The sequence below is a fragment of the Belonocnema kinseyi genome, chromosome 5, assembly GCF_010883055.1.
Source record: "Belonocnema kinseyi isolate 2016_QV_RU_SX_M_011 chromosome 5, B_treatae_v1, whole genome shotgun sequence".
Classification (NCBI taxonomy): domain Eukaryota; kingdom Metazoa; phylum Arthropoda; class Insecta; order Hymenoptera; family Cynipidae; genus Belonocnema; species Belonocnema kinseyi.
In genome coordinates this window covers 142,931,820-142,952,935 of record NC_046661.1, presented here as the reverse complement: position 1 = coordinate 142,952,935, position 21,116 = coordinate 142,931,820, and the positions used below count along the sequence as shown (strand labels likewise).

The window sequence follows — 21,116 nt, the reverse complement described above, 5'->3', positions numbered from 1 at the left end:
ATATTTACTCTGTAAAAAATTTGTCTTTTCTGTAGAAAATTAATCTTTATGGTTGAAAATTTTTTTTTAGACATAATATTTCAGTTCGAAATTCATAATTTTATTTGAAAATTCATCAGTTTGGTTAAAAATTAATTTTTTAACTATAAATTTAACCATGCCGGTAGAAAATTGAACTAATTTGCTGAAAATCAGTTTTTTCCCATTAAGAATTAGATTTTTAACAGAAAAAAATTAAGCAATCTATTTTTGATTGAAAATGTATCTTTTTCAAATAAAAATTCAACTGTTTAAATAAAAATTAATACTTTTTATTTAAAAATGAAATTAATTCGAAAATTGATTCAGTTTGTAACAAAAATTTGCCTTTTTTGTAGAAAATTAATCTCTAGGGGTTGAAAATTCATGTTTTTAACATAGCATTCCAGTTTAAAAATTCATAATTTTATTTGAAAATTCATCAGTTTGGTTAAAAATTAATTTTTGTAACTAAAAATTTAACTATTCCGGTAGAAAATTTAACTATCTTGCCGAAAATCCGTTCTTTTTCCGCTAAGATTTAAAATTGTTAACAGAAAAATTAACCATTCTATTTTTGGTAGAAAATCTATCTTCATTTAGTTGAAAATTGATATTTTCAATTTATAAATTAAACTGGTTGTTCGAAAGTTCGTCTACTTTGTAAAAAAATAGCCCTTTTCTAGAAAATTAATCTTTATGGTTGAAAATTCATCTTTTAGGCATAATATTCCAGTTAAAAATTCATAATTTTATTTGAAAATTCCCCAGTTTGGTAAAAATTAATTTTTTAAACTGAAAATTAAACTATTCCAGTAGAAAATTTAACTATCTTGCCGAAAATCCTTTCTTTTTTCGGTTAAGATATAAAAATGGTTAACAGAAAAATTACTCATTCTATTTTTGGTAGAAAATCTATCTTCATTTAGTTGAAAATTGATATTTTCAATTTATAAATTAAACTAGTTGTTCGAAAATTCATCTACTTTGTAAAAAATAGCCTTTTTTCTAGAAAATTAATTTTTAAGGTTGAAAATTCACCCTTTTTTATATAAAATTAAACTATTCCAGTAGAAAATTGAACTATTTTACTGAGAATTCGGTTTCGTTTTGTTTTGTTTGAGAATTAGATTTTTAACAGAAAAATTAAACAATCTATTTTTGGTTGAAAAAATAACTTTTTCTAATAAAAATTCAACTATTTAAATAAAAATTAATACTTTTTATTTAGAAATTAAACCAATTCGAAAATTGATTCACTTTGTAAAAAAAATTTGCCTATTTTGTAGAAAATTAATATCTAGGGGTTGAAAATTCATGTTTTTAACATAGTATTCCAGTTTAAAAATTCATAATTTTATTTGAAAATTCATCAGTTTAGTTAAAAATTAATTTTGATTACTAAAAAATTAACAATTCCGGTAGAAAATTTAACTATTTTGCCGAAAATGCAGTTTTTTGTTTGTTTAAGAATTAGATTTCTGACAGAAGAATTAAAAGTTTTATTTTTGATTGAAAATGAATTTTTTTTGAACGAAAAATCAACTATTTGATTCAAAATTAATATTTTTAATTTAGAAATTAAACAATTTGCTCGAAAATTTATCGACTTTGTAAAAAATTACCCTTTTTTTCTAGAAAATTAATCTTTATGGTTGAAAATTCATCTTTTTGGTATAACATTCAACTATTCCAGTTGAAAATTCAACTGTTAAATTCAAAATTCTCCAGTTTGGTTAAAAATTAATTTTTTCAACTAAAAATTTAACAATTCCAGTTGAAATACTTTGCCGAAAATACATTTTTTATTGTTTAAGAATTATATTTTTAGCAGAAAAATTTTATTTTTGATGGGAAATGAATTTTTTTTGTATGAAAAATCAACGATTTGATTAAAAATTGATATTTTTAATTTATAAATTAAACTAGTTGTTCAAAAATTCATCTGCTTTGTAAAAAATTAGCCTTTTTTCTAGAAAATTACTCTTAATGGTTGAAAATTCATCTATTTGGCATAAAATTACAGTTAAAAATTCATTATTTTAGTTGAAAATTCATCAGTTTCGTTGACAATTTCTTTCATTGCAAATATAACTACTCCAGTAGAAAATTTAACTATGTTGCTGAAAATCCATTTTTGTTTGTTGAGAATTAGATTTTTAACAGAAAAGTGTTATTTTTAGTTGAAAATGTATATTTTTTGTATAAAAATTCAAATATTTGATTGAAAATTGATATTTTTTATTTTCAAATTAAATTAATTATTTGAAAATATATCTACTTTGTAAAACAATAGCCTTATTTGTAAAAAATTAATTTTTATGGTTGATAATTCATCTTCTTGACATAACATTGTAGTTAAAAATTCATAATTTTATTAGAAAATTCTTCAGTTTGGTACAAAATTAACTTTTTTAACTAAAAATTTAAATATTTCTCTAAAAAATTGAAATATTTTATGGAAAAAAGTTTTTTTGATTTTGTGTAAGAATTAAATTTTTAACAGAAAAAAATAAAGAAAGAAAATGTATATTTTTTATTTAGAAATTAAACTTTAATTGCAAATTTAACTATTCTAGTAGAAAATTAAACTTACCTTTTTAGTAGAAAATTAATCTTTATGGTTAAAAATTCATATTTTTGGCATAAAATTCAACTATTCCAGTTAAAAATTCCTCAATTTAGTTAAAAATTCTTCAGTTTGGTTAAAAATAAATTTTTAAAAAGAAAAATGTAATTATTACAGTCGAAAATTGAACTATTTTGCTGAAAATACATTTTTTTATTGTTTAAGAATTACATTTTTAACAAAAAAATTAAAAATTTCATTTTTGATTGAAAATTAATATTTTTTTGTATGAAAAATCAAATATTTGATTAAAAATTGATATTTTTAATTTTTAAATTAAACTAGTTGTTCGAAAATTCATCTATTTTGTAAAAAATTAGCTTGGTTAAAAATTAATTTTTTTAACTATAAATTTAACTATTCCGGTAGAAAATCGAACTACTTTGCTGAAAATTCGTTCTTTTTTTCCGTTAAGAATTAGATTTTTAACAGAAAATAATAAACCACTGTATTTTTGGGTGAAAATGTATATTTTTTTAAAGGAAAATTCATCTATATTGTTTAAAATTTATATTTTTTATTTAGAAATCAAACTAGATGGAAAATGTATCTACTTTGTAAAAAATTTCTTATTTTTTATAGAAAATTTATCTTTATGGTTGAAAATTAATTTTTTTAATTGAAAATTGAACTATTTTGCTGAAAATCCGTTTTTTTTGTTGCTAAGAATTAGATTTTTAACAGAAAAATTAAAATTTTATTTTTGGTTGAAAATTAATCCTTTTTTGTATGAAAATTCAATTATTTTATATAAAATTGATATTTTTAATTTAGAAATTAAACTAGTTGTTCAAAAATTCTTTAAATTTCTAACAAAATTAGTCTTTTTTCTAGAAAATTAATCTTTATGGTTGAAAATTCATCTTTTTTTAAGGGAAAATTCAACTATTCCAGTTAAAAATTTATCATTGTAATTAAAAATTCATCAGTTTGATTGAAAATTGACTTTTCTAGTTCAAATTCACCAATTTGTATAGAAATGTGTCTTTTTCAATGGAAAATTTCAACTATTTCGTTGGAAATTTACGTATTTTGTTTAAAAAAATTTTGTTGTGTCGAAAATTATTTTTTTCTTTGAAGGTTGATCCTCTTGTTCAAAAATTCTTCTTTTCGGTTAAAAATTCAAGTAATCCAGTTAAATATTTTATCATTTTAGTTGAAAATTCATCTTTTAGTTTGGAAATGAAATTATTTGGTTGAAGTTAAACTTTTTGGTTAAAAATTAATTTTTTGGTTGAAGGTTCATCATTTTATTTTAAATTCATTTCTTGAGTTGAAAAAAAAGTTGTTTCATTGAAAACTAGGTTTTATTTAGATCTTTTTTTGTTAAAAAAATTTTTTTACTGAAAATGTTAATATTATTCCAGTCGAATACTCCATAATTTTCTTAAAAATTCATGTCTTTGATTGAAAATTTATTTTTTGATTAGAAAATTAAGTATTCAGAAATTTAAATCCTTAACTAAGAGACATTAATTTCCAAACAAACATTTGCATGTTTGATCAAAAGGCTTAATTTTCTACCATAAAAGACAAATTATCAACAAAATAAATAAATTTCCATCCTAAAAAGATGAATTTTCAACGAAAACTTTAATAGTTGATATTAAAACTAAAAAACATTTTTATTTTTAATCTATAACAGTTTAATTCAAACAAAAAACGTATTAAAAAATGTAATAGTTAATATATATTCATTGAAATTTTTTTATTTTAAATAAAAATCAGTTTAATGCATTCAAAAAAGACAAATTTTCAATAAAACAGTAGATTTTATTAACAAATATTAAAATTTTTAGTAGACTTTCCACCCAAAAGAACTGAACTCTAATAAAAAATTTTTATTCGGAATTCAATTCGATAAGTGAAGAGGCATTTTGATAATTATTTTATTTTCGTTCCCAAAATGTTAATCCTTATTTTTTTTTGAGGAAACTTTTTTTACGGTATCTTATTGGGGAATTTTAGAGAAACACCTCACGTAATTTGTGGATGACCCCTTCCCAATTTAAATTGACAACATATAGATACTAAAAAATAATAAATTTTGAATATTTTTCTTTTCAGATAGAACAGAGAGTTAGGTAAGACTTAGTCCAAAATTGTTTCGATAAAATCATCGACCAGCTTTTTTACAATTTCCTATGATAGGGCAGGTTATAATATTTTAAAATAATATGATGATGAAATGCCATCTGCATTTAGAGGATGCATTTTGGGCTTTCGGGAAGCAGATCCACATCTGCATTCTCAAATTCGTATTCTTTACTTCCTTCCGACTGAAATCGTAGCAACTTTTCCGCTGTTTTTTTTTCTCTGGTTTCTTTCCACGAAATTACGGATCCGTATCAGAGATTGAAAATTTTATATTTGTTGTAAATTTGCGTTGTAAATTATTCTAGGCTGTATAATATTTAAAAATACATAGGCTCTTTTTTGTCGAAAGTCGCTCAAAGTTGTCTTCCACTCGACAGATATTGCAATTACATATAATTATGTATCTCTCTCTTTTAGGTTCTCTGTAAGCTATGAAAAACAAGAAAACAAAAAAAAATAATGGGTGATCGATGGGAAAAATTGTAACGTTACATTTTTTTTATTCATAAAGAGGCTTTCTTTAAGATAGGAGATAAAGTTTGTAGATTAGAAAGTTTAACTTGGCGCACCCTACGCGGGGCGCCATTTAGTGACGCTGAAAATTTATCAACAGATTTTTTTTTTGCGCATTCAGGTTTGACACCGCATATTGAAAATTCTAATCTCTACAAAGATTATTTTATATAATTTAATTTAAAATAATTGTAGACATTTTTGATTAGCGCCTCCATCGTTGAGCGCCAGTTTGTAATTGTGGAAATTTATCAACCGATGTTTTTGGCCACATTCAAATTCGGCACCACATCTTGAAATTTCTAATCACCTCTATACGATTTCTGTAGAGTAGAAGTTTCAAATTAGCGCCCCCAGTGCGGGGCGCTTTTTTGTAAGGCTAACAATTTATCAACCAATATTTGTGGCCTGATTTAACTCCGGAACTTATTTTTTTAATTTCTACATAAAGTTAGAAATTTCAAATTGGACCCCAATGCGGGGCAACATTTTTTAATTTTGGAAATTTAACAAACGATATTTTTGGCCGCATTCAAATTCGGCACCACAATTTGAAATTTCTAATCTCTGTAAGATAATTTCTGTGGATCAGAAATTTCAAAGTACCGCGCCCAGCGCGGGGCGCCATTATGTGTTACTGAAAATTTATCAATCGGTATTTTTACTCCTTTTTAAATTTGTAATCTCTAAAAGGTAAATTTGTGTAAATAAATTTAGAAATTTCGAATTAGTGCACATCGTGGACGCGCCATTTTCCAATTTTGGGAATTTATGCAACGATACTTTGTAATTTTGGAAATTTATGAAACTATATTTTTTGCCGCATTTAACTTTGGCAACATTTGAAATTTCTAATCTCTAGAAGACAATTTTATATAATTAAATTTAACAGAATTTAAAAAAAAATTGGCGCCCCCGGTGTTGGACGCAGTTTTGTAATTCAGGAAATTTATCACCTGATATATTTGTCCGCATTTAACTTCAGCACCACATTTTACAATTTCTAATCTCTACAAAATAATTTTTGTTAATTAGAAATGTCAAATTGGTGCCCCATTAGGGGCGCCAATTTGGGAAACTGGAAATTTGTGGAAATTTATCAACCGATATTCTTAGCCACCTTGAACTTCTGCTCTACATTCTTAAGTTTCTAATCTCTACAATGTAATTTCTACAGATTAGAAATTTAATATTGGTGCCCCCAGCGAGGGGCCCCATTTTTTAATGCTGGAAATTTGTCAACCGATATTTTCAGCCGCATATAACACTGGCACTACATTTTGAAATTTCTAATTTCTTCAAGTTCGGCACCATTTTTTGAAATTTCTAATCTCTACGATATAACCATTTTGGGCGCCATTTTGTAATTTAGGAAATTTATCACTCGATATATTTGTCCGCATTTAACTTCAGCACTGCATTAACAAATTTCTAATCTCTACAAGATAACTGTTGTTAATTAGAAATGTCAAATTGGCGCCCCTAACGGGGGCGCCAATCAACCGATATTTTTGGCCCCATTAAACTTCTACTCCACATTCTTAAGTTTCTAATCTCTACCAAATAATTTGATATAATTTAAAAAATAATAATAATTGGCGCCCCTGTAGTGGTGCGCCGGTTAGTAACTCAGGAAATTTATCACTCGATATATTTGTCCAAATTCAACTTCAGCACCACATTTTTAAATTTTTTATCTCTAAAAAATAATTTTTGTTGATTAGAAATGTCAAATTGGCGCCCCGAACGGGGGACGCCACTTTGTATTGCTGGAAATGTATCAACCGATATTTTTAGCCGCATTGAACTTCTGCTCCATATTCTTAAGTTTCTAATCTTTACATGGTAATTTCTATAGATTAGAAATTAAACATTGGTGCCCCAGCGCGGGGCGCCATTTTTTAATCCTGGAAATTCGTCAACCGATATTTTCAGTCGCATATAAGTCCGGCACTACATTTTGAAACTTTTAATCCTTTCGAGATAATTTTCAATAAACAAATTTAACATAAATTTAAAAACTTAGAATTGGGGGCACCAATTTGTAATGCTGGAAGTTCATCTGCCGATATTTTTGTTCACGTTCAACTTCTGCTCCACATTCTTATGTTTCTAATCTCTGCAATGTAATTTCTATAGATTAGAAATTAAATTTGGTGTCCCCAGCGCGAGAGGCGCCAATGTTTAATGCTGGAAGTTTATCTGCCGATATTTTTGTTCACGTTCAACTTCGGCACCATTTTTTGAAATTTCTAATCTCTACAATATAATTTCTGTAGATTGGAAATTTCAAACTGGTGCCCCCAGCGCGGGGCGCCATTTTGTAATGCTGGAAATTTTTCAACCGATATTTTGAGCCGCATTCAACTTTGGCAACACATTTTGAAATTTTTAATCTCCTCAAGATAATTTTATACAATTCAATTAAAAATAAATTTAAAAACTTGAAATTGGGAGCACCAATTTTAATGCTGGAGGGTTATCTGCCGATATTTTTTTTCACGTTGAACTTCGGCACCAATTTCTGAAATTTCTAATCTCTACAATATAATTTATGTAGGTTAGAAATTTCAAATTGGCGCCGTTTCCAAGTATGGGAATTTATGAACCAATATTTTTGGCCGCATTCAACTTCGGCAACATATTTTAAAATTTCTAGTCTCCGCAATATAATTTCGGTAGATTAGAAATTGCAAATTAGCGCCCCAAGCGCGGGTCGCCTTTTCCAATTTTGGGAATTTATGAACCAATATTTTTGGCCGCAATCAACTTCGGCAACATATTTTAAAATTTCTAGTCTCCGCAATATAATTTCGGTAGATTAGAAATTGCAAATTAGCCCCCCAAGCGCGGGGCGCCTTTCCCAATTTTGGGAATTTATGAACCAATATTTTTGGCCGCATTCAACTTCGGCAACATATTTTAAATTTCTAGTCTCCGTAATATAATTTCGGTAGATTAGAAATTGCAAATTAGCCCCCCAAGCGCGGGGCGCCTTTCCCAATTTTGGGAATTTATGAACTGATTTTTTTGGCCCGCATTCAACTTTGGCAACACATTTTGAAATTTCTAATCTCTTCAAGATAATTTTATATAATTAAATTAAAAATAATTTTAGAAACTTGAAATTGGGGGCACCAATTTATAATGCTGCAAAATCAACTAATATTTTTGGTCGTGTTGAACTACGCCACCAGATTTTGAAATTTCTCATCTCGACAAAAATTATCTCCTATTTATGAGTCAAAGAAAATTGTAACGTTGCAAAATTTATTTTGCATAAGAAATTTTTTACCTAACTAAGTTTCGCCATTATTTCGTTTCTCAAAGAGTGTCCATGACTATATGAACCAACATTCACTAAACTAATTAATTTACATTAAATTAAGAATCGGAAAATAGTTTTTAAATTGAAAAAGTTTTCTGATATGGAAATTATCAGCCAAATTGGGACAAACTAAATTAATTTAAATTCTCTGGATTTATAATTGTTTTCCTTGTTCCCACTCTTCTTTCATCTCCTCGCGACTGATGTTACGTACAAATTTTAAGTAGCTAGCAAAAAAAAAGAAGAAGAAAGCGCGGAAGTTTTATTTTTGATTGAGCTCTCCGTCGATTCCTTGAGATAGCTTTCATTATTTACATAATGCTTTAATACTATTGCTTTGTATTTTTCATTTTAATCGAAGCAACCAACTTTCTGTAAATAGCCTTCACGATCTACGAGGATAATCTCGAAACCTCTAACCGATTAACAAATATTATCGATCTTTCCACTTTTGATAAGTCCACAAACTGTGCCTTAATTTAACATAAACTTTCGGCTTTGCAAAAGATTATTTAGACAATTAAAGGAACTTGCAGATTAATTCTTGTATCAATTTAGAGGTGTAAGAGTTAATTACGTTACTCATTTAGTAATGAATATTATATTATTATTATTATTTTGCGCAGAAATATTCACCTAAGTAGAGAAAATACTCGTAACAAAAACTTGTAGCTTAGTGTCTATAATAAAAATTATTATAACTTTCTATAAATAATTTACTTTATCGTGAAAAATGATATATGTAGTCACGATGCAGAAAAATTGTATTTTTATACAAATTTTGTACTTATATGTATGTTTAATAAACGCAACAGAAATTTATATTCTTAAATATTTATTTAAATTATCTGAAAATCTATTACTCTGTTTATATCCTTTTCAGTAGCAAAAAAATTACCGGTAGCGATAATTAAATTTCTGGAAACATTGTTTATGATTTAGGTTCTATACACAAAAGTTAATTTTAAGTTTTGAAGATTTCAAACATACCAAAAAAGAATCCGGGAGATTTTAGGATTTTATTTTTTTTATTTTGCAGGATTATAAAAAAAAATTAGGGCAACTGAATTATTCCAAAAGTTGGTAAGAAATTTTGAAAATATTAGAAAATAATTCAAATCGTGAGATGATTTTAAAATATATTTAAAAAATTTAGATTTTTAATGATTTTTTATGATTCATAGAAATTTTTTTATTATTGTATATTTTCACAAATAGTTTTGAAGCGAAAATTGAAAAAGATTTCAAATTTTTTTTTTTATTAATTCAAAAAATAACGTAAAAAGATTGTTTTCTATTTAGAGTTTTCAAGCCCACAATATTTTTTAGATAAATTTTGATTAAGTATAAGAGATATTTAGAAGTTTTTAAATAACTTATATCTTGTAAATATTTCACTCTATTACATTTTTTTAAGATTTCGAAAAAAACAAATAATTTAGGAAGATTAAATGCTTTTTTTTAACAAAATGTAAATTTGAAAGATTTCAAACAAGAAGTTTAGAAACTTTTTAAAAATTTTCAGACATTTTTAGACATCAATTTAGAAGATTTTTGGAAGTTTCGAAAAGATTGAAAAATAATTTAAAAATGCAATAAAATTTTTCTTCAATGTAAATTATTGAAGATTTTGAAAAAAAATAACTTTTCAAGAATTTTGAAAGGTTTTAATACAATAAAAAATTTCCTAAGATTCCTGGAATTTTTAAAATACTTTATATTTTGAAAAATGAATTTATAAAAAATCTTTTAAGATTAAAAAAAATATATAAAACAAATTGCACATTTTTTAGGATTTTGAAAAAATGATATTTTTTTTAATATGGAAAGGTTTAAAAGAATGAAAATTTTTTCTTAAGGTTTCCAGGAAAATTTTTAATGATTTTTTATTCTGAAAAAATTCTTTTAATTTTTAAAAAACTGCACAAAAAAATCGAGAAAATTTTAAGACGATTTTTTTCGGAATTAAAAAAAAATTTAGAAAAAATTCGAATTTCAAATGATTAATAAAAATTAATTTAAAAAAAATATTTAAGAAGGATTTAAAACTTTTTAAACCATTTCCTAAAATTTTGAAAAAGAATGTAAAACATTTTTAATCCAAATTTTTCAATTTTCAAAGATTACAAAATTTTATAAAGGATTCGAGTAAGCTTAGGAGTTATTTTGAAGTTTTGAAAATATTTAAAAATAATAATTTAAAACTTGAAAAGATTTAAAAAAATTTTTAAACATAATCTAGATAAATTTTTTTTTTTTAATTTTGAAGTTTGAAAAATTGTTAAAAAATAAACTGGAAGATTTTAGGTCGACATTTATATGCTGGAGATTTTGGTAAAAATCTTGGAAAAAGGGGATCATTTTAAGAGATAAATTGCAGTTAAAAAAATTAATTTCAAGAGATAAATTTGCAGTTAAAAAAATTAATTTTTAAATAAAAAAAAACAAGTTTCAACAAAAGCGTAGTCGAATTTTCAGAAAAAAAGAATTATACACTAAAATTAAGGACCTTCAACCAGAAAAATAAATTTTTAACAAAGTTGTTCCCCTTTCAATCAAGAAGTCGAATTTTAACCAAAAAAGGTCAAATATAAACAAAAAATGGAATATTTAGATTTTCAGATAAAAAATTGAATTTTTCAACAAAAAATACGAATTTTTAATGAAATGATGAATTATCTACTAAAGTATAGAATTATAAACCAGAAACTTTTTTTTTTAACAAACTCCATTAAGTTTCAACCAAGTAACATAATTTTAAACATAAAAAAGATCAAATTTCAACTAAAAATGGAACACTTAAATTTAAATTGAAAAAAATTAAGGTTCCACATTATGGGTAAATTTTGTACAATATAAATGAATTCCCTACGAAAATTTTCAACCCAAAAAGACGAATTTTTAATAAAACAGTTGAATATTTAATACAGAAAATTTATTTTGAAGCAAGAATCTTAATTTTATATTAAAAAAAAAAAAAACGAAATTCAAATCAAATACATGAATTTTAAATTAAGAAAGACAGATTTTCATAAAAAAAATAGTTAAATTTTCAGTTTAAAAAATTAATTTTCAGCCAAACAAAAGAATTTTGCATTAAAATAGTTGAATTTTCCACGTAAAAACGAATTTTCTAAACCCTCGACTAAAACAGATTATTATTTGGCAATCAAATGGTTGTATTTTGAACTAGAAAAAGATGAAATTTCTACCAAAAATAGATGAATTTTTAACTAAATAGTTCAATTTTCAACCAATAATATTAATTTTTAATCAAAAAGATTAATTTTCTACAAAAAATACGATTTTTCAACAAAAAAGTTCAATTTTCAATAAAAAAATTTGTCGGCAAAAATCTTAATTTTCTACAAAAATAAACGAAATTTAAATCACATGAATTTTCAACTAAAACAGATTTTAATTAAATGTTCAACCCAAAAAGATAAATTTTTAATCAAAAAGATAAACTAACAACTAAAATATACAATCTTAAACCAGAAAGATCAATTTTTAATCAAGTTTTTCAACTTTCGACCAAGTAGCAGAAGTTTAAACAAAAAATATAAAATTTTAACAATAAATGGAAGTTAAATTTCGAGTTAAAAAAGTTCAACTCAAAAAGACGAATTAAAAATGAAAAAATTGAATTTTCAATTAAAAAAAAAAGATTTTTCGAAGCAAGAATCTTAATTTTCTGCAAAAAAAAGAAACAAATTTAAATCAAAATACATGAATCTTCAACTAAGGCAGATTTTCATGAAAAAAAGGTTTAATTTTCAGTAAAAAAATTAATTTTCGGCCAAAAGATGAATTATCAATTACAATGAAGAATTTTCACCAGAAAAATAATTTTTAAGACGCTAGTTCAAATTTTCATCAAGAAGTAGAGTTTTAAAGAAAAGAAAAAAGATGATATTTAAACAAAAAATGGAATATTTAAATTTCCAGTTGCAAAAAAAATATAAAAATAAAATCTTTAACATTATAGGTAAATTTCTTTCAAAATAAATGAAATTTCCCTACCACAATAGTTGAATTTTCAATTTAAAATATTAATTTTGAAGAAAGAATCTTATTTCTACAAAAAAAAAATAATAAAATTGAAATCAAATACATGAATGTTTAAGTAAGAAAGACAAATTTTCATAAAAAAGAAACTTAATTTTAAGTCAAAGAAAAGATGAATTGATATGAAATAATTAATACCAAAATAGATAATTTTGCAACGAAAAAAAACGAATTTTCAACCAAAAAGAGAAATTTGAACAAAAATCAAGAATTTTCAACCAGAAAAACGAATTTTTAATAAACTAGTTCAACTTTGAATCAAGTAGGAGATTTAAAAAAAAAATTTGTTGAAGGAAGTTAAATTTTCATTTAAAAAATTTATTTTGCAACCAAAGAAAAAAATTTCCTATAAAAAAAGTTAAATTTTCAACCAAAAAGGACGAATTTTCACCAAAGCAGTTGAATTTTCAATAAAAAAAATAATGTTTTGAAGCAACAACTTTAACTTTATAAAAAAAAAAGATTTTAATTAAATACACGAATTTTCAAATACGGCCAATTTTTATAAATAAAAAAATTGTTTAATTTTATGTTAAAAAAATTAATTTTCAGCCAAAGAAAATAACTTTCAACCAGAAAAATTGATTTTTAATGAACTAGCTAAACTTGCAAACAAGTAGTAGAATTAAAAAAAATAAATAAATAAAATTTCAACTAAAAATGGAATAGTTTAATTTCGAAAAAAATTAATGAATTTCCCACCAAAATAGTTGAATTTTGAACCCGAAAAGACAAGAAAAATAAATTTTTAACAAAGTTGTTCAACTTTTAACCAAGAAGTAAAATTTTAAACAATAAAAAATAAATTTAAAAAATATGGAAGTTAAATTTTCAACCAAACATAAGAATTTTCTATCAAAATATTTGAATTTTCAACCCAAAAAGACGAATTTTCAACCAAAAAGCTGAATTATCAAGAACTTTCAACCAGAAAAATGAATTTTTATAAACTATTTCAACTTTCCACCAAGTAGGGGAATAAAAAAAAAATTTTTAATGGAAGTTAAATTTTCATTAAAAAAATTAATTTGCAACCAAAGGAAAGAATTTTCTATCAAAATAGTTGAATTTTCAAACAAGAAAGACGAATTTTTAACAAAACAATTACAGTTAAAATACAAAAAAAAATATTGTTTTGAAGTAAGAACTTAACTTTCTACATAGAAAAAAAAAAGAAAAAAATTTTTAATTAAATACACGAATTTTCAACTTCGACAGATTTTTATAAATAAAAAAATCGTTTAATTTTAAGTTGAAAAAATTAATTTTCAACCAAAATAAAAAATTTAAAAAAAAATTAAGAATCTTCAACCAGAAAAATGAATTTTCAACAAACTCGTTTTACTTGCAAACAAGTAGTAGAATTTTAAACAAAAAAAGATAAAATTTTAAATAACAATGGAATAGTTAAATTTTCAGTTAAAAAAATTAATTTTCACCCAAAGAAATGAGTTTTATATCAAAACAGTGTAATTTTCATCATAAAAAGACGAATTTTCTATAAACCAAATTGAATTTTCATTAAAAAACAAAAGAATGTTTTGAAGCAAGATTTTTAAATTTCTACAAAAAAAAAAGAAAAAACAAATTTAAATTAAATACACGAATTTTCAACTACGACAGATTTTTATGAATAAAAAAATTGTTTAATTTTAAGTTTCAAAATTCAATTTTCAGACAAAGAAAAGAATTTTCAATCAAGATGAGAAATTAAAAAAAAATCAAGAATCTTCAACCAGAGAAATGGATTTTTAAAAAACCAGTTTAATTTGCAAACAAGTAGTAGAATTAAAAAAAAATTAAATTTTATTAAAAAATGGAATAGTTACATTTTCAGTTGAAAAAATTAATTTTTAATCATAAAAATAATTTTTAATAAACTAGTAATATTCACATATTCGCGCTCAATTAAATAACATAAATGTCTTTATGCATTAATAAATGCATTTAAATATTTGTAATCATAATAAATTTAAAATTGGGAGTTTAATCTCCATTTTTTTTCTATAAAAATATACATCTCTTGAGTATCTTGAGAGCCTAATGAGTATCCAAAAGTACAAATAAATTAGGATTAAACGAAAAAATGTGGCATAGCAAAATGATAAATTAATTCGAGATTTTAAATAGTCTCATCTACTGACTCAATCTTTTACACTGTTGACTTCTGCCTTGCGTTTTTTGATTGATCGCAGTCTGTTGTTGCAATAAATGCGGAGGAAAACAGACAAGAAGACTAAAATTATTCCTAAAACGCCAAGCGTCGAGATTGGGTGCTGATAAATCACGCAGGAGAGCAAAATCGCCAAACTCTGAAAATAAGGATAAAATTATTTGGTATAATTGTGAAAACCTGACGAAGAAAAATGTCTTTTATTCTTACTATTTTCGAGACGCGAATTTTTTCGCTCGAAAATATCAATTATCGTCTATTTTTCAAAATCGATTTAAAACAAAGTACATTTTTAATAACACTTACAAACCAAAAGGACAAATTTTTTCGAAGACTGTTGAATTTTCAACCCAACATGTTTAATTTTTACCAAAAAATACTATTTTTCAACAAAGTGGTTCAAGTTTCAACCAAACAGTTGAACTTTAAAATAAATTTTTTTAATACATTTAAATTTTTAAATAAATAAATTTTTTTAAATAAATTTTCTGTCAAGTACAATTATTTAAAAAAAAGGATAAATTTTCAACAAAAAATGTAATATTTTATATTTTAAATAAAACATATTTTAAGTTTATATCAAAAACAGTTAAAGTAAATCAAAAAGACGAATTTTTAACAAAACAGTTAATTTTTAAAAAGAATAGTTGAATTTTTAACACACAAAAAATCATTTTCTTCCCAAAAAACGAATTTTCAATAAAATGCATGAATTTTTAATCAAATAGTTGAATTTTCTATAGAAAAAGACGATTTTTTTAGAATAAAGTTGAATTTTTCACCCAAAAAGTTGAATTTTCAACAAAAAGTTTCTTTTTACCCAAAAAAGATCAATTTTAAATCAAGAAAAATCACTTTTTTACCACAAGGGTTTTATTTTCTGAACAAAGATGAATTTTCAACCCAACATATTTAATTTTTACCAAAAAATACTATTTTTCAACAAAGTGGTTCAAGTTTCAACCAAATAGTTGAATTTTAAAGACAAAAGTACGATTTTTTTTTAATGAAGTTGAATTTTCAACAAAAAAGTTCAATTTCAGTCAAGACAGATAAATTTTTAATCAAGAAAGGTAAATTTTCTACGAAAAAGGATAAATTTTCAACAAAAAATGTAATATTTTATATTTTAAATAAAACATATTTTAAGTTTATATCAAAAAGAGTTAAAGTAAATCAAAAAGACGAATTTTTAACAAAACAGTTAATTTTTAAAAAGAATAGTTGAATTTTTAACACACAAAAATCATTTTCTTCCCAAAAAACGAATATTTAATAAAATACATGAATTTTCAATCAAATAGTTGAATTTTCTATAGAAAAAGACGATTTTTTTAGAATAAAGTTGAATTTTTCACCCAAAAAGTTGAATTTTCGACAAAAAGTTTCTTTTTACCCAAAAAAGATCAATTTTAAATCAAGAAAAATCACTTTTTTACCACAAGGGTTTTATTTTCTGCACAAAAAGTCGCTTTTTCAGAAGAGATTTGAATATTTAAACGAAAATGTTAAATTTTCGACCAAAAAGTTTCTTTTTAGCCAAAAAAGATTAATTTTAAATCGAGAAAAATCTCTTTTTTAATACAAGGGTTTTATTTTCCGAACAAAGATGAATTTTCAAACAAGAAAGATAACTTTTTTACGATAAAAGATGAATCTTCAATTGAAATGAGGGATTCTAAATAAAAAAAATGTCTAACAAAATTATTAAATTTCCCATGAAGTAGAATTTCATATTTTATATTAAAAAAAAAAAATTTTTAATTTTAAATAAAAAATAAAGTCAATCAAAGCGACGATTTTTCAAGAAAACAGTTAACTTTTCCTTAAAATAGTTGCATTTTTAAACAAGAAAAATCGTTTTATTCCAAAAAAAGATTTTGAAATAAATTTTCTGTCAAGTAGAATTATTTTTAAACAAAAGAGATAAATTTTCAACATAAAAATGTAATATTTTAAGCAAAACAATAAAATTTTCAATGGAATAGTTGAATTTTTAACCAAGAAAAATCATTTTCTTCAGAAAAAAAAGGAATTTTGAATCAAATACATGAATTTTTAATCAAATAGTTGAATTTTCTATACAAAAAGACGATTTTTTTAGAATGACGTTGAATTTTTAACACAACAAGATGAATTTTGGAGAAAAAAGTTTTTTTTTTACCAAAAAAAGATTAATTTTAAACCAAGAAAAATGATTTTCTTCCAAAAAAACAAATTTTCAATCAAGTAAGATAACTTTTTTCTACAAGGGTTTAATTTTCTAGACAAAAATGCGACTTTTTGTCGCCTTTTTTTATCAAAGAACTTTTTTTATCAAAGAAAATGAATTTTCAAGAAACATTTCAATAAAATAGTTGAATTATAAACAACAAAAAATGAATTTGTAAAAAAGAAGAATAATTGTTTGCACAAAAAACGAATTTTTAAGAACAAAAGAGTTCATTGCCAACCAAATAGTAGAATATTATATCCAAAAAGACGAATTTTCAACAAAAAAGTTGAATTTCAAACCAAAAACATTAAATTTTAACCGAGAATATTCATTTTCTATTAACAAATTAAGTATCAACAAAATAACGAATTTTTCAGCTAAAAAAGATAAATTTACAATTAAAGATGAAATAGTTAAAATTTCAGTCAAAAAATTAATTCTTATTAATAAAATATGACATTTCAAACAAGAATGATGAATTTTGGAAGAAGTGGTTAAATTTTTAGTTTAATAAAATTAATATTTAATAACAAGAAATAATAAATTTCCATATAACAGTTACATTTTTAATGTGTGTTTTTTTTTAAATTTTCAACCAGAACGATTCATTGTTTACCAAAAAAACGGCTTTTTAACCAAATAGTTGAATTTTCAACAAAGTAGTTGAGTTTTTAAACAAAGTGACGAATTTACAACAAAGAATTTTAACTTTCTACTAAAAAAACGAAATTTTAACAAAATACATAAATTTTTAAATGAGAATCATTCATTTTCACCAAAGAAGAAATGGTTAAATTTTCAATGAAAAAATTCATTTTAAACCAAAAAAGTTTCTACTAAAGAAGATCATTTTTCAGCAAAATAAATGGATTTTCAACTAAAAAGATAAATATACAATATAAAATGAAATAGTTAAATTTTCAGTTAAAAAAAAAAAGAATTTTCAACAAAAAAATCAACGTATTTTCAATCAAAAAGCTAATATTTCAAACATGATTCTACCAAAAGAAGATTTTTTAATAATAAATCAAATAAAAGAATTGTCTACCAAAGCAGTTAAATTTTCTACCCAAAAGGACGAATTTTCAATTAAACAAATTGAATTTTCAAACAAAAAAAATGGACTTCCAAAATCGTCGAATGTCCCACAAAGCAGGCTAATTTTTCAGGAAATAGTTAAATTTTCAACTAAAAAGATAAATAAAAAATTAATTAATAAAAAAAATTAATTTTCAACAATAATAAAATAATTATCTCACCCAAAAAGATGAAATTTCAAGCAAGAACATTGATTTTCTGTAAAACAGAATGAACCTCAAAATATATGAATTTTCAACTACGTAATAAAGAATATTTTTGAAATTGAAATTAAATTTCTATTGAAAAGACGATTTATTTTACAAAATACATTAATTAAAAAAAGATAGGCAAAAAATGATTTTACAAGAAATAATTTTAATTTTTCTCATGAATTTTCAAGTAAGAAAGATACAATTTCACCAAAAATGTAATAGTGCATTTTTCAAACAAATAAAAGGATTTTATACCAAAAATAGTTGATTTTTCAACCCAAAAAGAGCCATTTTCAACAAAAATTTAATTAAAAAAAAAATTACTTTCTTAAAATCGGTGCATTTCCTACAAAGCAGACTAATTTTTCAGGAAATTGTTAAATTTTCAATGAAATTTATAAATTTCCAACGAACAAGATGAATTTTATACCGAAAAAGACGAATTTTCAAGCAATTATTTCAAGTTTCTACGAAAGAAGATAATTTTCCAGCCAAATAATTTAATTTTTAACTAAAAACATAAATATACAATATAAAATAGAATAGTTAAATTTTTAACGAAAAAAAAAATGATTTTTCAAAGAAGAACATTAATTTCCTATCAAAAAAGATTAATTTTAAATAAAATACTTGAATTTTCAGCTAATAAAGATAATTTACAAATAAAAATGAAATGGTTATATTTTCATTTAAACAAATTAATTTTTCACAACAAAAAACACGAATTTTCAACAAAATAGTTAAATTTTTCATCGAAATATAAAAATTTTCGATAAAATTCGATTTTGGCGTGAACAGATACAAAAAAATATGATTAATTTTAAAAAAATTGCAGTTTTATCATAGAGATTAGAAATATTTTCAAAATTTAATACTATTTTAGCAATTATTATCTAATTTTTGACCTACCTGTCTTATCGTCATAATTATCACAAACGTGACAGCACCAAATTTGGAAATTGTATAGAAAATGTAGAGTTGTCCACTAGCTGAACAAATGGAAATTAAGAGGCAATCCATAACGAATCTCGGATGCTGAAAGAAAATTTTCCTCTTTAAAAATTACTTACATTTTTTTGGATTAAAATCATAAAACATATAAAGGGCCGTACTTTATTTTCCTGACTATTAACATTCAAATACTTATATTTTAAACAAACAAAAGAATTAATTTTCTATCATAAGAGATCAATTTTTAAGATAATACTTGACTTTTTCAAGAAAATCAATAAAATCTTGAAAAATAATTTCATTTCCAATCTAAAAACATGATAATGCAACCAAAAGAAGATAAAACTTAATTTTTTTTTAAATAATAATTTTAGAACCTAAAAGACGAACTTTCAACAAATAAAAATTGTTCACTCATAAAAGAAAAAAAGTTTACATAAATAATTTTACTTTTTTAACAAAAGAGATGAATTTTCTACTGAAAATATAAATCTTCGACAAAAAATAATTTATTAACAAAGTGGTTTAAACAAAACAGTTATATCTTCAAGCAAAGAAAATTAATTTTCAACTAAAAGGGATCGTTTTTTAAATTAAAATTGTTAATCCTTCAAACAAAGAGTTCTATTTTTATCCCAGATAAATGACATTTCTACTGAACCAGATGAATTTTCAAACCAAAAAGACAATTTTATCAACAAAACAAAAAAAGTTGAATTTTTACCCCAAAAAGATGACTTTTCAACACCAAATACGAATTTTAAACAAGTGAATTTTCTATAAAATAACTGCATTTTTAACTAAACATTTGAGTTTTCGGCTAAGAAATTGTTGAATTTTTAACCAAACAGTTGCATTTTTATCAAAAAAAGATGAAATTTCTACTAAAAGAGATGAACTTTTAAATCAAAAAGATAAATTTTGAAAAAATAGTTTTTGCTGTTAAAAATAATTTCAGTTGACTTTTCACGATCAAATTATGAATTTTTAAACCAGAAATAAGTTTCTAAGAAAAAAACCAATTCTCAATCCAAAAAGACGAATTTTTAACAAAAAAATAATGACTTTTTAACTAAATTGTTTCATTCTTTACCAAATAGTTGCATTTTTATTCCAAACATGTCTAGTTTATCTCAAAACAGATGGATTTTTATAAAACTTTTGTTTTGTTTAAATAGTTTAATTTTCATCAAAAAAAGATTCCAATTGAATTTTTAAAATCCAAATATGAATTTAACAATCAGTAAGTTTCTACGAAAAAATTGACTTTTCAAAGCAAAAAGACAAATTTTCTTAACCAACAATAATGAATTTCTAACAAAATAGGAAAGTTGAATTTTTTTCAGAAAATAATTTCATTTTTCAACATCAAAATGTATATTTTGTACGAAATATTTGAACATTTAACAAAACAGTGGAATTTTTAGTCAAAAAGTATGACTTTTTAACAAAATTCTTGAATTATCTATAAAATAATTGCATTTTTAATTTTTAAAAAACGACAACCTTTAAACAAAGAGTTCCATTTTAATCCAAGAAAGATGAAATTTATACTAAAACAGATACATTGTTAAATCGAAGATAAATTAAAAAATATATATATTTGAATTTTCATACAAAAAAGATTTTAGTTTGACTTGTTAACATTAAAATATGAATTTAAAACAAGAAGTGAATTTCCTACCAAGATACTTGAATTTTCAACCCGAAAAGGCAATTTTTCTATCAAAAAGTTCCATTTTTATCAACAACAAAAAATTTCTACTAAAACTGATAAATTTCTGATAAAAAAAAATGACAAGTTTTTTTTAGCAAGCCAAAAAATTTAGCCA

General features: G+C 23.4%; 2 protein-coding genes across 2 annotated transcripts in view; one reads left to right on the top strand and one right to left on the bottom strand.

The window, feature by feature from the left end:
* The window catches only part of LOC117172480, a 50,932-nt gene extending 41,525 nt beyond the window's left edge, over positions 1 to 9,407 (top strand). The window contains exon 8 of the mRNA XM_033360460.1: positions 4,715 to 9,407. Coding sequence (XP_033216351.1) covers positions 4,715 to 4,731 — 17 coding nt within the window. The 3' untranslated portion in view covers positions 4,732 to 9,407. The remainder of the gene's footprint in view (positions 1 to 4,714) is intronic.
* A 5,148-nt stretch (positions 9,408 to 14,555) lies between these two features.
* Positions 14,556 to 21,116, bottom strand: part of LOC117173261 (adenosine 3'-phospho 5'-phosphosulfate transporter 1) — a 43,708-nt gene continuing 37,147 nt past the window's right edge. Inside the window, exons 7-8 of the mRNA XM_033361730.1 lie at positions 19,243 to 19,368; positions 14,556 to 14,965 (exon numbers count right to left, since the gene is read on the bottom strand). Coding sequence (XP_033217621.1) covers positions 14,798 to 14,965; positions 19,243 to 19,368 — 294 coding nt within the window. The 3' untranslated portion in view covers positions 14,556 to 14,797. The remainder of the gene's footprint in view (positions 14,966 to 19,242; positions 19,369 to 21,116) is intronic.